This window comes from Erithacus rubecula (assembly GCF_903797595.1).
Source record: "Erithacus rubecula genome assembly, chromosome: 13".
In the NCBI taxonomy this organism is placed as follows: domain Eukaryota; kingdom Metazoa; phylum Chordata; class Aves; order Passeriformes; family Muscicapidae; genus Erithacus; species Erithacus rubecula.
The window spans coordinates 8,497,037-8,513,559 of NC_136665.1; the positions used below are offsets into that span (position 1 = coordinate 8,497,037).

The window sequence follows — 16,523 nt, forward strand, 5'->3', positions numbered from 1 at the left end:
TCAGTCAGTTTCTGTGGGAACACATAAGCTACCATATTTCCTTACTCAGCCAAGCAAATAGAAAAAAAAAAAACAACTATTCCTTTCTGTCTTGTAAGAGACCCATGTAACTTTTGTTATTTAACTGTACTTCTGCAAAGTTCACATCCATAAACTTGCAATAACTTTATAAATATCTATATTAGAATAAAACAGTATCAGTCCAGTTTTCATTATTTATTTTCAGATATGAAAATACACCCTATTTTTTTTTTAATTTAAAGTAGATTAATGTACAGTGTGATTATGTCCTGTACCCCTCAGGAGAGAATGTTATACCCTGAACAAAACAATATTAAACTTACCCCTCTGAAATTCCAGCCCTTGGTGGAAGGAAACAAGGAAAAATTATTCTGCTGCTGCTGTTTCGGCCTGCAAGATGAGACAAAGAAAAAAGTTTACATTTTCAGCTGCCATATCTTCTATCTCAATAACAGAATGACAATAGAGGCAGAAAAGAAAAACACATGCTTCAGGTACTAAGACACTTCAGACTTGCTTGGCTGTACCTCTGACAGGTTTCTGTCTTCAGTGCAGTTACACATTTTAATTCAGTCTGAGCACTAAGGGACATGGCAGCCTTTCAAGCATTCAGAGATGCTCTGACTTGATGTCTGACAGCAACTTATTCCTCCCACTGATTTTCAGCAGAGACAACCCTGACCCAAACAGTCTGTGAAGCTGTAATTATGCCACATGATGCAAGATGGTGCAGCTGGACTGGAGGGGGACATTTCAGAGTCTTTAATCCTGACAGTGGAGCTACACAGAGCTGCAAAAAGCAAGTTACAGCCAGCCAGCTTCTTGTGCGACACTAAAAACAAGAAGCTGACTTCTGTCTTTACTCCTTCCAAAAATCTTTCTCCTACCCTATAATTAACACAGTACAATTATTTCTGAAAAGTAACCATAACATGGCCCACTTCTCTCCTAATGAGTGCTTTTCACCAGTAAGATCTTCAATTAGTTCACAAAGGTAGGCAAACATTGCTGAGATTTTACACATGAAGTCAGATCAAAGCTCTGGTGAGTGACCTGCTGGAGCTGACCAGACCAACACGTGGTTTGGCAGCAGGACCCAAGTGCTGAGCACGCTGCAACCCCAACCATGCAATTAGACAAGTTACTGAAATGACCACTAATAGCAACAGGAACACAAAAACTTGGTTAAAAAATAGCAAATTAAATGGCTGCATGTCAAATCTCACCATCCAACAAAAACATGAGAAATACTCAAGTTAAAGCACTGAACTAACACACAATTCTTCCTGCTGCTTATAGTTCCTGAAGGACTCCAACAAACCATATGCCAATTTTTTTTTCTTAGAGTCAGGATAGCAATAGTTTCCACTGTCTTTTTTTTCTGTCTTCTCTTTTTTTTGGTGTAAAATATTTGGTTTTTGTTTTCATGCTCATTAAAACACATCATAGAACTGTGATCACAATAAACATTTCTAGACGTCAGCGTAATGTAAAAAATTATAATAATTACAATTAATTTTTGCAACATCAAAGGTTGAGATGTAAATCTTCTTAGTTTTTCACTGTACCAGCCTGCCAACCAGAAAAAATATTAATATTGAAGTGCATTGGAAAAGTCATTAAAGAGCACAAGGCTGCACATATGACAGATTTCAGTGTTAAAGACTCTCCTACTAATAAATCCTCCTACTACAGCTTTCCAAGTAAAAATATTTTGAAATTTAATTTCTAACCTGAAAGCCTCACTGGAATAGTAAGTGCATTATAAAAAGAGATAATTTGATTAACAAGAGTGTGTTATACAGATTATCAATTGTCAGTGGTGTTTTGCACCATTTTAGTCACAGATGATCTTATACTGGAACCAGTCAGATTTTTGAGAAAGTATAGAAAGTGAGCTTTCTATAAAGTTGTGCTCCTTATTAATTTTTTAAAAAAATGTATGCTTGAACTTACATTTCATCATTTCATCTTATATTTCAATGCTGTTCATATATTTGTTTTCCCACTTTGTTAAGAGTTGCAGTAGTTCTGCACTAATTAAGATTAATGTAGTGGAAGCAAAAGACACTTCAAATTCAGTAAAGCAAGTTTTATGACATTTTAGACAGTATTTCAAGGGGAAAAAATGACTTAAATAATTTATCCCCACAATCATTCTGTAATGAGAGCTGAGAACTCAGTAATAAGCAATAAATTTGTCATATCATCCATCTACACTCAACTGAAGTCCATCCAGCAGAAGAAGGATGACTAAACAGCTGCTCTCATCAATCTGGAACTTTCCCATTCACTGACAGCAGCTCAGACTACACAAAAACAGCCAGTCTTTATAAAGAGCAAACACATCAAATTTACATTTTGCCAGTTTTCACAACAGGTATCCTCCTCCCACTTATTAAGAGCCTTACTTCATTTTGATGAGAATGAATCTCCCCATCATTCACAATGATTTGCTAACTCTTCTTTTTAATGCTACTGTGGCATTATTAAAGGGTCTAAAAAGCAGCAGTCTAATGAAACAATGTAATTTAACCAAAAGTAGTTAATTAAAAAGGCAGGGAAACATATGGAGGTCACTGTATGTTCCTTCATGACTTGCTGACCCAATCTGACACAATAAGGGCACAACAAAAGTCTACACAAAATATTTTTTTTCCACCCAAGTGTGCAGCACTCTTCTAAAAGCAGACTGATGCATTAGACTCATTTAGCACCCTATGTGCTGCCTTAAATAGTTCCTTCTAAAACTTTCACTTTCATGCATCTGGCCTGATCATTACTTCCCAATTTTTTACTCTATCAGAGGCATTTGAAGTCTGGAACACAGTGAATGTTTCAAGTCTATTTTCCCATTACAAGCAAGCACTTCACATGGCCCATCTCAAACGTACTGAGACATTGGAACTGCAGAAGAACTATCCCACCATTTTCCTGAAAGACTGTTTCAGAAATTTTGCTGGTCCCATAACTAGGAATGATCTAGATAAAACAATTGTTTATGACCATCAATCTAAACCAACATTTTTCAGCCTAACACCTAAATGCAAATGAAGTAACATTCTCAAATGCACCTAAAATGACAAAATTTAGTTCTATCAAAACAAGACCTCATTTACAGTTTTCAGTTTGATCCTTCACTCTCTTAAAGCTATTTTGATCACTTGGTCTTCACACTGTCAACATCAATGGAACTGTACTGAAAAAGAAATAAAGTATTGCAGCTTTTTCAAACACATTTTAAATTAATGTTTTGCTCTTTTTTTTCCCCTACAACACATTAGTACTATTACTTCAGATCATTCTGTTTACTGGATAAATCCCTTCTGAAGGGCAGCAGGATATGTGCTTATTAAGAAACAGCCTTATATGCTTATTAAGAAATAGCTATTTGATATTTTAAATACAAAGCTGTCAAAGAATCCTATTTTTGAAACAGCCAATAGATATTACACTGTGGTTGGAGATATACTGATCCAAGAGTGTATTAGATGCACTTAGTTTGGTAACAAAATTATTTACAAGACCAATAATAAAAATCATCATTGGCATAAGTAGGTAGCAGATAGAACAAAATAAAACATTAACTTGAAGAAAAAAAGAGAAACTATTAATAGGCATTAAAAGAAATGAGCAGACTTGACTTTCAGAGGCACATAAATCAAAAATACATTACTCAGATACTATAGTAAGGATTTTTCAAATGTCAAGGTCGAGGCAGAGATGGTTCCTAAAACTGAATGCACTGTGATGAACACTCCTGCACCAAATGGGTTATCACTGACTAGACTATGGAGAGATCACAGAGATAAAGAAAGGAGGAGTTCCTCCCTAAAATTAAACTCTTACAAGTGTCTCAGAGCTTTAATTTCTAACATTGGACCTTCTTTACACATGGATCTCTTTTTCTTTAGCTAAAAGGCACCAAAACATTTTCTCCTCAGCACCACAGTGCGTTAAGAAGGAAAGAATAAAAGGTGTGGATGTAAAGGAACTGTTCAGACTGTGGGAGGGAGAGGTCACCAAACCCTCCATCTGAGCTTGGCTTAGGGATTGCTATGGAAAGCTCACCTTGGGAATAAAACCTGAAACCAAGTCCCTCCACTGGGAGGAAAGAACAAGTGGGGACCTGTCCCCTGGAGAGGCAGCCCTGGAGAAACCAAGCATTGAGCCCATCCCTCTGAGTGTCAGACTGCTCCTCCTCATCACAGCAATTCTAACTGTGTATCCTCCATTTCACCTTTAAGCTCCAGCACCGGCAAGATAAGCCAGAAAACAGCAGCTTCACATCTTAATAATTCAAATTATCTTAAACCCCTTGAAACATTTACCAGGGAATGACTGACTTGCTTACCTGCTAGTTCCTAGTGATCCTGCAGTTCAACGAGAACAAGTTAGGATTTTACCAAATAAAATTTTTGCTACTGCAGGAATTTCTGACCCTGATAATATCCTCTGTGCTCTGGCACTTTATTTGACCAAGATGTTTCTACCACTGTTCTGTAGCCTAAGAAATAAAACGTTTTGGTCCTTAAGATGTACAGGGTTTTCTGTTTAGGTTCCATCACACATACACTATGCATATATTATAAGAATATTTTTACACACTAAATTAACACGCCTCTCAGAATAAGCAGTGTAACATGCCTCTCAGTAAATCAGTGGAGTTTTTTTCTGCAACCATTACTTTGCTGTAGATTAGTTATATAAAGACAATTGGTAGGCAAAAGTGTATAAAGGAATCTGAAAACTAAAATACAGACTGAATGTTTAAAATTTGTTACATTTACTAACAAAATGTTTTATCTGCCTTGAAGCACGATGATAAGTAAACAGTTTACAGCAGTTTATCTTAACACAACCTTTACATCTTCAACTGATCTTCCAGTCTATCTGCACACTGAATCACTGACTACAGGAGTATTTCTAAGATATGAATATCCAAACTGTGCATGTTTGGTTTAAACTACTCAGCTGTGACATCCGCTCAAAGATAAAAGCCATTTAGAAAATCTACATGAATACTCAGATAATAAAAGGAACACTCAAACCAAGTAAAAATTCTTTTCAATCTGCAGAAATAAAAGTTGTTACTAAAGCTGTGAATATTTTACAAAGATACTGTTAAATAATAAATAGCACTTGTTGCTCAGATCTGTTCTTTGTGATGTCATCTGCTCAACCTATCAAATATGTTCACTAAAGCAGAGGTCACAAAAGCACATTAATTTTAACACATTGGAATAGCTGAGATGCTAAATTCCACACACAAAAAAAGTCAAAGTGGTTTACCTGTGCAAGAGCATTTTAGCTTTGGATAGTAGTTTCAAATACTGATTTTTTTCTCAGATATATAAATCACAGATAATAATGTACCTTTGGTACTGATTTTAAAAGCAGGGAAAAAGCTCGTTCTTTGACCTACTTAATAAAAAACATTGACTCATCCACTTGCAATCTCAAATACTATTTCTCTTTTACACTAGGCCTGTGCATTTTGGCACTAAACTGAGATTGTGGAAAATTCCAGTTTTTTCCAGAAGTGTAAAGCAAATCTAACACAACAGAATTTGGCTCAGAAAATATTTAAGTTCACGGAGTGAGTTTACACGATGGGTTTTTCTTGCTAAAGGCAAAGTAACTCTAACACTGGGTGCATGTTTGGTTTGCCAGGGCCCCATCCTGCAGACAGGAGCTCGTCACAAAAGGGCAACTGGGGGTGGGGAGGCCACTCAGCTGAGCAAGACTGAACACTTCATATCTTGAGAGAAACAAAAATACCAAGGAATAAACAGATGACTGATTTTCAGGTGCTGTGCTGACTTCCTGAATGTGAACATAATTTTTTATTTTCCTACTGTCATGAACTGGCACAAATGCATTAAGAAAGAAAAACAGCCCCTGTGAATGTGGCTGCAGAGACAAAGCAGGTACATGCAGCAGTGAGCTGTCACACACCTACTCTTTTCCCATGCTTTCTACAGAACATGTTTATTTATACTGCGATTCAGTGCACCCTACCATAAAATATCCCATCACTAGCAAAGCCCAAAGAAGGTACAAAATGTTTTTTTTTTTCATCTCTGTATTTGATTTCTTTCCTGTAAAAATTTAAAACATCTTTATGCAAGATAAAAACAAAAATCTGAAGGCCAACCAAAGTACTACTTTTCAATCTAAAACTCATATATAACAAATGATGTAACATTTCACCTTCAGAAGAATAACAAGCTTGATTTAAAGCTTTAACCCTAAGCTGTTTCTTCATTTCTAATTTTTGCAGGTTGCTGCAATAAATGCCATTAGTATACCAGACTATACCTGATATACATGAACTCTGATCACATCTGAAAAGAGAAATCCCTGGCTCTGGCCAACAGGAGGACTCAGATTTTTCTGCTGTTTGACAAAGGCACAGCTGCATTTATGCTGTTATACAGTCCTGTATTATGTTTCTATTAAAAAAATCACAGTTACAGGAATATTATAAAAGGCTGAGATGAGAGAGAATTCACAGCTTTACTTTGACTATGCAGCCCAAAAATATTCCTGTATCATTTCAATTATATTCAGAAGAAAAACAGCAATAATGCTCATTAATAATAATGCAATAAATAAATAAATAAATAAATAATAAAATAAATAAATAAATAAATAAATAAATAACGATAAAGCAATAATGCTCATTAATTTTTAGTCATTTCCTCACCCCACTAGTGTATCTCAGAGACACTAGTGAGAACAACTGCTCATTCATTAGAAATGTTTGCTCATTTCCACACAATAGCCAGAGAGGATTCTCTGGTCCATAAAAAAATAAGATCTGATGGTAAGGCTTAACTGCCCTCATCATCAGAGTCAGAAAAAGCCAAGCCTCAGGGCCAAAGCCTCACAACACTCATGTTCAAGGAAAGACAACAAGTTCTTCATTTTGTTCTCAAACTAGAACCTAAGGCTGTGAAATCCACTTCAGTTAGGCAGACTGGATACTTGCTGGTTAGATGGGAAAAAAGTTGGTTTTCACACAGAGAAATCAAACAAGGGATTTCTTAGCTGTTCCAAATCCACTCAAACAGCATTTTCATCTCTATCATAGAGAACCTACCAAGACCCTCAAAATCCATTCAAGTGCCATCACATCATGTTCTTCATAAAGGAAATGGGTGTGTTCTGAAAGCCCTTTCTGTTTGGATGCATCTCATCTGGCTCTTTCTGAAGGTAAACTTGTGCCCCTGTGGAGCTGTGATTCACTGAACTGTGAACTGAACTGTGAATCAGGCATTCAGAGAGATCAGAAGGATTGAACACTAACAGGCAACAGTATTTAAACCAAGTAAAATCTGGAGGCAAGTCAATCCTATCTATATGATTTTAAAACTTTTGTATTGCTGGTTCCTTATCCATCATTTGCAACTTCATATTTTTCTGCATTACAGCTTGCATTTCACCTGAAAAGGCAAAAAATGTAGGTTTGTAAGATGTTATATGGTATCATTACAGTCAATTTAGAGACTTTTCTGTGTTGAAAAGTAAAACACTCCTGCATATCTTTCAAGAGAGTTGTGTGATACTTTCACACCTTGCTCTCAAGGATATGGCACTAAGCCAGACAGACAAGGAAAGATATCTGCTTTTATTAAATGTGATCAGTTATAGAGGACTAACTTTGAGTATAATATTTCACTGAGCGAGACTGCTCTTGCTTGAAGGGTTTTACACTGAGTGACAAGAACCACTCCTACAATCTCTATGCAGACAGACCAGAATGTCTTATCTTGAGGTTGTAACAGGCCTGTCACCACCAGAGCTAACAAACCAAACTTTCCCAAGTGGATGCAGCTATGCCCATGACTTATCTTCAGCATGCAGTAACTACCTCTCTTGAAAAGTCAAATTATACCACAGTTTTCTGTCTCCATTAGTTCTGCCCTCCAGCATAGGGAAAGGATTGGAGGCTGTCATGGCAAATTCCACTTAACTACTTTGTCACAGGTCAATAACAGGACATGAAAATCTCACCAAAGATTAAATTCTGCAGCATCCTGGGGCCCTGCTAACACATACAAGTATTTTATGATGGCATAACTACAACATGGACAACAGAAATTCTCCTACACTTTGACTATTGTCAGTTAAATAAAGAATAGAATATTAAGAAGTGGGGGAAAATAAGAAACTCATACAATAATATAATCATTAAGGCTGCAAAATACCTCCAAGATCAAGTCCAACTTTTCACTGATCACCATCATGCCAACCAAACTGTAGCACTAAGTGTCATATCCAGTTATTTCTTGAAGTCCTACAGGGATGGTGACTCCACCCCATCCCTGGGCATCTTGTTCCAATGCCCAACCACCCTTTTAGTGAAGAAATTCTTCCTGATGTCTAACCTGAACCTCCCTTGATGCAGCTTGAGGTCATTTCCTCTTGTACTGTCATTTCCTCTTGTCCTCATCACATTATCAGTAACAAAACCTTTCATGGGAAGTTGAATATTTACATCAAGCCTGAGGAATAAAGCTTCAACTTTTTCAACCTTTTGCCATTTCTAGAGATTTCACTTAGAAGTTATTTTTCTTAAATCCCAGATCACAATACTTTATCTTTTTTCTTTGAGAATTGTTTTAAAGACAAGAATTCAACAAAACCTGGAAGAGAACACTTATGATCTATTAGATTACCAAGACCAGGAAGTACAATAAATGCAACAAAATATTTAAGAGACTCAGAGCTGAAAGATCTGTAGTGCATGTGAGATCAGTATGTGATATATAGATACAAGTCATCAAGATCAGATATGTAGCTTTTAGATTTGCAAAAACATTTTTGCTTGTAAGACTTTCACCTGCATTACTAGCAGATTGTACACCACAGGGGCCCAAATAAATAGTGATTTCACCTCCATTTCATCACATGTCCATCTGCACAGTAATTCCTTTTAAGTTGCATAAATAACTCTAAGAGCAACTATCAGCTCTCAAGGCTTAGAAAACTGTTTTTTCTTTATATTCAATGAAGAGCTTTTCATATTCAGCTTTAACATATTTTTGTAGATCTCAAAAATAATTACCAGAGTCTTGTAAATATTTACTGGTTTAGTTTCTCTTTTTTTAATATAACTCATTAGAACTTCCCCATGTGGCCACAAATCCCTTGAGTACCATAAGTATTTTCTGTTACTCCATGACAGTGAAGCTACCAAATCAAACCCTGAAATGCTTTCAAGTTCCAAAGTTTATTCATATCATAAACACCAGACTGGTTTCTCCTTTGTTCTGAATGAAAGTGAAATAAATATGAACAAGGCAATTGTATGTACAAAGTCTAGTTTACAAATACAAGGAGGACTAGATTTAACAACAGTTTCAGGACATTTAACACTGCCAAATTTTTTCCTGTAAAAAGCAGAAGAGTTTTTGAAAGTAATTTATAAATAGACACTGAAGACAACAAATACTGACCTCTACCATGTAACTTGTGTGATCCTGACCTTTGTTACACAGTGAGGTCAGAAGGCTACCAAGACAGTTTTTATTAACAGTATTCATCATATGCAAAAGATTTACGTAATTCTTCAAGATAAAACTAAGTTATAGTTCCTGAGCAGATTTTGTAAAACAAATTTGGCTTAAGAAGTTTATTTACAACATAAAACTTTTGAAGATAGTGCCAAATTTTACACCTAATGTTTCTGACACTGTTCATTGATCTTTGGGATGATACTTCAGCAATGTATTGAAAAGGTGCTTCTACTCTGAAACCAGACACAACTGTCAACATATGTGGGTTTTTATGCAAGAGAATGACTTCCTATTAAGTAAGCAAACTCCCCATACTTTCACTGAAGAGACATTTAACCTGAGATACAAAAGCAAAATGTTTTCAGTTAGTTATTATTCACAGCTGGGTTCCCCTGGGAACATTTTCTGCATCACTGTTGCCATAGTAATTACTATAGAAACCCTGAATGCAATGGAGTCAAACCTGTTGAAACTGTGGTGTCATTAAAGCTCCATTCAAAATATCCACTCAGGACAGAAAATGTTCACTTATATCTACTTTTGCCAGCAACAAGTTAGGTTTCCTAGTCTTTCAATATAAATACACTAACTACAATAATTTCAGCCCAAGACCATTTTACAAGGGCATACAGGAAACCTTGCTAAAATAATTTTCTTACGAGTACAGAATCCTATATTTTAAAATAACATTTAAAATATGATGGCTCTTAAATTGTTTATATGTTTTGTCCTAGGTCAAAGAACATTGCTTTCAAAGTGCATTTATCAGTAGGAGATATCTGGAGCTAGTTTTTTCCAAAATGCATATGTAAGTATACATTTTGTTAAAAACTCTTTTTATGGATACATATTCACACTCCTATGCTTTTTCCTTTCTGTTTTGATTACAATCCCTGCAAAACCAGGCATTAACACAAGAAGTGAGGCAGGAAATGGGATTTCACTATAAAGCAGAGCAATGATGAGCCACCAATGGAGGAAATTAGCACTTGCACATCTGTGCACATGGTTTTCTGCTTTATTTCCATCACGTTTCTAATTTTTTCCAGACACTCTCCACTGTTACATTTCCTCTGAAACTTTTAATGCCATGCCTTTAAATTAGAGCACATTTATGTTTGTTCTCACTCTTGCTGATTGCTAATGTATTTGGGTTTCAACAAGGTACATTAGAGACACACACTGCAATATTTCATTATAAAAACTGAAAAGCTCCCAGTCACAAACACAAAGGAACAGGCTTTTTCAGTCTCTATACAGAAAGCACTGGCACACAAGGACAATATCCCCAGTCACTACAGCAGCTGACGTAAGAGCCAAACCACAAGGGAAGAAATCAAACAGATGTTGATTTGATCAATGATGATGCAGAAGTATTTAACACTTCCTTTATGGTCATGCATACCAGAACTACTGTTGGTAGCCTAGGTGAGTGATCCTATTTTAAATATGCTGAGTATGTTTCTGGAGCCAAGCTGTTGGATTTTCTCCAATCATGCTGTATCTCATGATTAGTAAAACACTATCTGTGCTTTCAGGACAGCATTTTTCATTTCTAACTGCATGAAAAACAGTGACACAGAGTTCACTTCAGCTGATACTCTCTCCACCTCCAACTGAAGTGGGGATAGAAGATAAAAGCTGCTTTCTTACTTCCATGAGACTGAGGTGGCACCAGAATGGGGTGAAGCAGAAGTTGCACCCTAAGCATGGCAGGGGGTGAGATGTGACCTCATGATCTCAGCCAGAACTAGAGATGGTTTAGCACTGAGCACACATGGTGACCCCACCTCTGCTGCAGACAGACTGTGCTGGGCAGCTGAGGAAGGTCCTTCCAGTGGCAGCAGCCCCAGGTTGTCCCACCCCTCAGCACTCACCCCCTGCCATGACAGGGCTGTGGGCAGCCCAGGACAACACCTCTGCTGCTGTTCCTCACCAAGGATGGCACTGGCCACACTCTGGGAGCCTCCCTCCCCACTGGTACTAACCAGGACCTCTCACCTCAACTCACACACAGCTATGTTCAATTGGAGTCCATTTGCTCTGCTATTTTTTGTATCTTCTGACAAACTAAACTAGGCAATGAGTTCAAAAGTTGCTGGCAAGACTAATAGCACAGCCACATGTCATTTCCTGAGGAAACCAGACTCTTCAAACCCCACCTTTCTGTAAGTCTGACTTGCTTAGGTACGCAAAGAAAATGGTTTCATAACTCCAGCTGCTATGTCTCTTGATGTCCTATTGAGAAAGATAAAAGTTTGGAGGGTTACTTGGTTGAATCTTTAAACTCAAAATGTGTCACAACTTTCATTCTTCAAATAAATCTATAGAACAGGGGAAAAAAGCCTGTTCTTTAAATAGTCATTATGAATCCATCACCCTACATGGCAAAAAATGAAATTATTTTTTGTCCAAGTTCATAAAATGGGGTGGGTCTTCTCAAAAGAAATATTTATTATTACCAGCAAGTGAAAAATATCTGATATTAAATCTTATCCAGAAAGACAAACATTAACACTGTCTCTGATATATAAACAAAGGGTTTGAAGATAATCATTAAACTCAATTGCACTGAAAAAAATAAATAAATAAATAAATAAAACCAAAAAAGAAGCATCACAGTATTTTTAAGTTATCTTTAAATGGAAATGAGATCAAAGCAGTTGCATCTTTGCTCCAGTGGACTATAAACAGAGTTGCAGTACACTTGTAATGGAGGTCAACTGTAAGCAAAAGCCACAGTTAACAAAAAATAAATGCCCTATAGTGCATTTGAGATGTAACTGATTGCTAAAAAGCTATTAAGGCATTAAATTACCATAGCAGACATTTATTGTAAGCATGCTCTGGTATCACGAGTGTCAATCTTTGCACACCAATTACAAAGCCTAATAGACAATTAACACATAATAAAAAGTGGGTGTAACTACATTTTTACAACAGCTTCACACAAAAACCTTTCTGTTCTGTACAGAAACCTCAAAACATGAAAGAAGTATTGTGTGAAGAACCTGAAATTTTAGATATTTCATTTTTAAATAAATACAGTCACTTGAATAACTGAGTTTGTTTTTCTGCACAAGTTAGCACTGTAAACAAAATAAATTCACGTGCTTTGTTAAAACTTCCTCTTGATTAAATCTGTAACAAAGCAAGACAGCCAGCATCCATACTGATTCCAAATCTTGCTCTGCAGCACCACAGTGTTGTTTACCTGAGCAATTTCTAAACTGCTGGCTTAGGCTGAGAAAACAAATCAGCATTTCCTCAGGAGAAACAGAGCTTGTTGCTTCACCAGGCTACAAACTACCCTCACCTAGTCACCTAGCCATGCAAAATCCTAAATTAACTGTGACCTGAAAATGGATTAGACACTTTTGAGGACTACTAATATCTCGGCAAGAGAGTCACAGATTCCTTGCTGGGCAAAAAAAAATATTATTTTAATCACCAATTAAAATGCTTTGACTTGAAATTGGCAAGGAAATAATACTTAGGAACTTTGATGGGATTTAACAAAAGACCATTTCCTATAAATAAGGACAAAAGAGATTAAGAATCCAAAACAAGTTTTTGCCAGTTCTAAAGCCTTTGGTCAATCTTTCTACCTGCCCTTGGCGACAATTATGTGTTTCTGTAGGTAGAAGTCAGCTGCTGAAAGCCTGAGGCAGGAGCATGGTCAGAGAAAATCACGATCCCATCCCACCTTTATGAGAAAAACAAACAGCTGAACATTCATGGCCTGTGTTCCTCAGGGAGACAGGGACAACTGCTTCAGTTAGATGAAATGACACATTAGTAGAGGAACATAAGAAATCACTATTCTGTTTATCACTACAAAATTAGCATACATAATTTTTCCAAATGAAGTGTACAGAGTTAGGGGACATTTCATAGTTGTCTTCTTGCAAACAGGCTATTTAGGAACTGCAAAAGAAATCTGCTCAACCTGACAAGAGAAAGCTCTGCAAGACACACCTACAGACCTGAAGGACACTGCTGGTCAGAAAACCACATCTGTACCCATACAACACACACAACCAGCAAAACCAGAGACATATAACCCCTGGAGAGGAAGTGAAGAAATGGCTCAAGTGTAAAGAATTCAGCAGGTCATCACACAAATTTCAATGTTTAGTGATAAATTTTACATTCTAAATTATTAACCCTCTAAATCCTATCTTCTCTCCCCCGCTTTCTCTGTATGGAGATTGTTGGATGTTTCCCACAATTTTCTGTCTGGTTATGCAGTGCCCCCATGTCAGCACAGGGGAAGATGATGAAACAATTCTTTGAGTCAGTTGCTAGTTTAGATAAAGGAGGATATCCGGGGGAAGAAAAAAACAACTCCAAACTTATGAAATCTGATGGATGGAACAGAGAAGGTACTATATACCAGGGCAGATACAATAAAAGCATATCATGACCTTCCCTGTCTGCACTTTGATACAGATCCCTTATTGATTGTATTTGACTTTGTGTGACTCTCTCCCTACATTGAGTTAGAGAACAGCAGATCTGAGGGAGGGAAATGTGCCTCAGCATGCCTGGGTGCAACCTGCCAGATCTAGCTCTGAGTAGCAATAAATAATGGATTATAAAGTGTCAGACCTGAATGTATCTAATGAAATCACAAAGAGACCTCAGTTTTTTAAATTGAGTGCATCTTCTTTTCTTTTTTTTAATCTATCTAGTTGCATTTAGTCTGTGGGATAGAAACACATATAGCTTTCAAAATAGAGTCTCATTTATCTTACTGCTCTGTGCAGAGTGGGGCTGGGGAGACCCCAAGAGAGAAAAACTGAGAGCTCCTCCTTTTTAGCACAATTTGCAATCATTAACGAGTCTTTGAAACAAAATCTTCTCTATACTCAGAAGCATAGTAGCAATTGAATTAACTTTTTAAAAAACTATAGAATCCATTGATTAAAATGAAGACATAGCTAACTGGATAGCTCATAAAGTACAGTCTGTTCCTGGCCTTCACCACCGAGTACAAAGCCTGACAGAAAAGGTGAAACAAGCCACCTCTATTCCTGCTAATACATTAGGTTAAATTTTAATTTATGCTTCTTTTAACAATTCAGTCCAAAGTCAGGAAAGAAAAACAAGAGTTCTTCATAATAATTAACACAAGAGGATATTCTGAAATATTCACAGGTAGTTTTTGGTCACATATTTTTAGTGAGTTTTTGGTCATAATGACCTTAATATTCCTATTCACACTGGCTTTCTCTTTCCACATCAAAAAAACCAAGTCTGCTGAGGAATTTCCTTGTGCAGTTTTAAGGAAATGGAATGAAAACACAATACAGAAAAGCTATCTTTTGTGTGCCAGAGATTTGCATGTGACCAAGTGTATTCAGCTTGAAAGATACATATTCAAATCACTGCCTCTTACAACACTTACCTATTGAAATTTTCAGGCCCACAGGAAAATGCAGTTAATGTAACCAGTTCACATACACTCCAGCCTTCTCTCCCCCAGATAGAAAAGACCAAATTATAAATCAGAATCAGCCTTGTGTTTCTGATCTTGTTTCCAAACACTGCAATGTATAAATATTCTCAAAGAATTACCATTTGCGCTCCTTAAAAACTATCACCAGCTCCCTCTACAGCCAGAGAATTAAACTAAGTATATCTAAGAACTTTTTTGTTTGGGGGGGGGGGGGGGGGGGGGAGGGGGCAGGGGAAAGGGGGCAGAAGAATTCTTCCTATCAGTATTAGAGTATAAACTGTAATACATTCTGAACAAGTGTATAAAGTAATAACAAACTGTTTATAAGAACAGATTCTGGAGCCTTAATGAAAAGAAGTCATGACCAAGGACAAGAATCTTTAGAAGGAGAAGTAGGGTAAGCATACAGGAAACAGATGGTTATCAGTGGTAGATCACTGAGTCTTTGGGGGTTTTTACATTTAAAAAAAAGTCACACTTCATATAGACACATGCACATGCACTCACATAGAGAAACACGATGTTTCAAAGGAATTTGCAGAAACTCACACCCACTGCCCCCTGCTCTGCCAGTGAGGAGCTGCAGGAGAAATTGGGATGGAGAAGGGCAGGGCAGCTGGGCTGAGCTGGCCACAGGCATATTCCATAGCCAGGAGGCCATGCCCAGTGTAAGAGGGAGCTGGAGGGGGCCAATGGCTGCATGGGGACTGGCATCACTCAGTGTCTGGTGAGCCACCATACTGTGCATGGCTTCTCTGTCCCTTCAATTACAGCTACTACTACTGCTGGGAAAAGCTTTAATTGTAACAAACAGCATTTAACTCATGTGAATTCCTGTAGCTCTAACTAAAGCAGGACATTGCTTAGTCCTGTGTAAATGTGTGCCAGTGGTTACTGCAGCCTTAAAGAGCATGGGCCTGAGCAATGCTGATAAGAAGCTGCATCTTGGCCAGACCATGCTGGGGTGCACTCAAAGAAAAGAAACTTTTTTTTGAGGTCTGTGACCAGAAAAGGACGATTTGAGGAATGGAATGTTTCCCAAATGACCACCAGAGACCCTCTAAAGATGCCTACTCTTATGTAAATAAGCTCTAAGAAGTGGTTTGAATATGCAAAAGAATTTGTGTGAATGTTTAGCATGTATGTATGAGTCTTGGGAAATGTAATGAATATGTATAAACCACATAGATTTGAACTAATGTGTTAGGCAGAAATATCCCTCTCACCTAAAATAAAAGTAATGCCTCTCCCTAACACTGAAATTACTAGACAGTTTTGTTCTGGTGACATTGTCATTAGTTAGGGGTAAAGCCACGAGAACTATGAAGGAGGAAAGGCAGTGTTTTCCTTTACTTGGCTAGTTAACGTTTCATATTTTTAAACTAAAAATTTTTACTATTTCTGCAATTTTAGTGTTTTTTTCCTGAAGATTGTAGAGAAGGAAAAGAAAATACATCAAGATGTCACATATCTGAATGAGAAAATGAGGCTCTAAAGCATGAATAAGAACTAAGATG

The 16,523-nt window shown here is 37.1% G+C and overlaps 1 protein-coding gene across 2 annotated transcripts in view; it reads right to left on the reverse strand.

The window, feature by feature from the left end:
- The window catches only part of ARHGEF3 (Rho guanine nucleotide exchange factor 3), a 104,993-nt gene that overhangs the window by 70,338 nt on the left and 18,132 nt on the right, over positions 1-16,523 (reverse strand). For both annotated transcript variants that reach the window (XM_079316688.1, XM_079316687.1), the window contains one exon: positions 345-411. In XM_079316688.1, the coding sequence (XP_079172814.1) occupies positions 345-411 (67 nt within the window). The remainder of the gene's footprint in view (positions 1-344; positions 412-16,523) is intronic.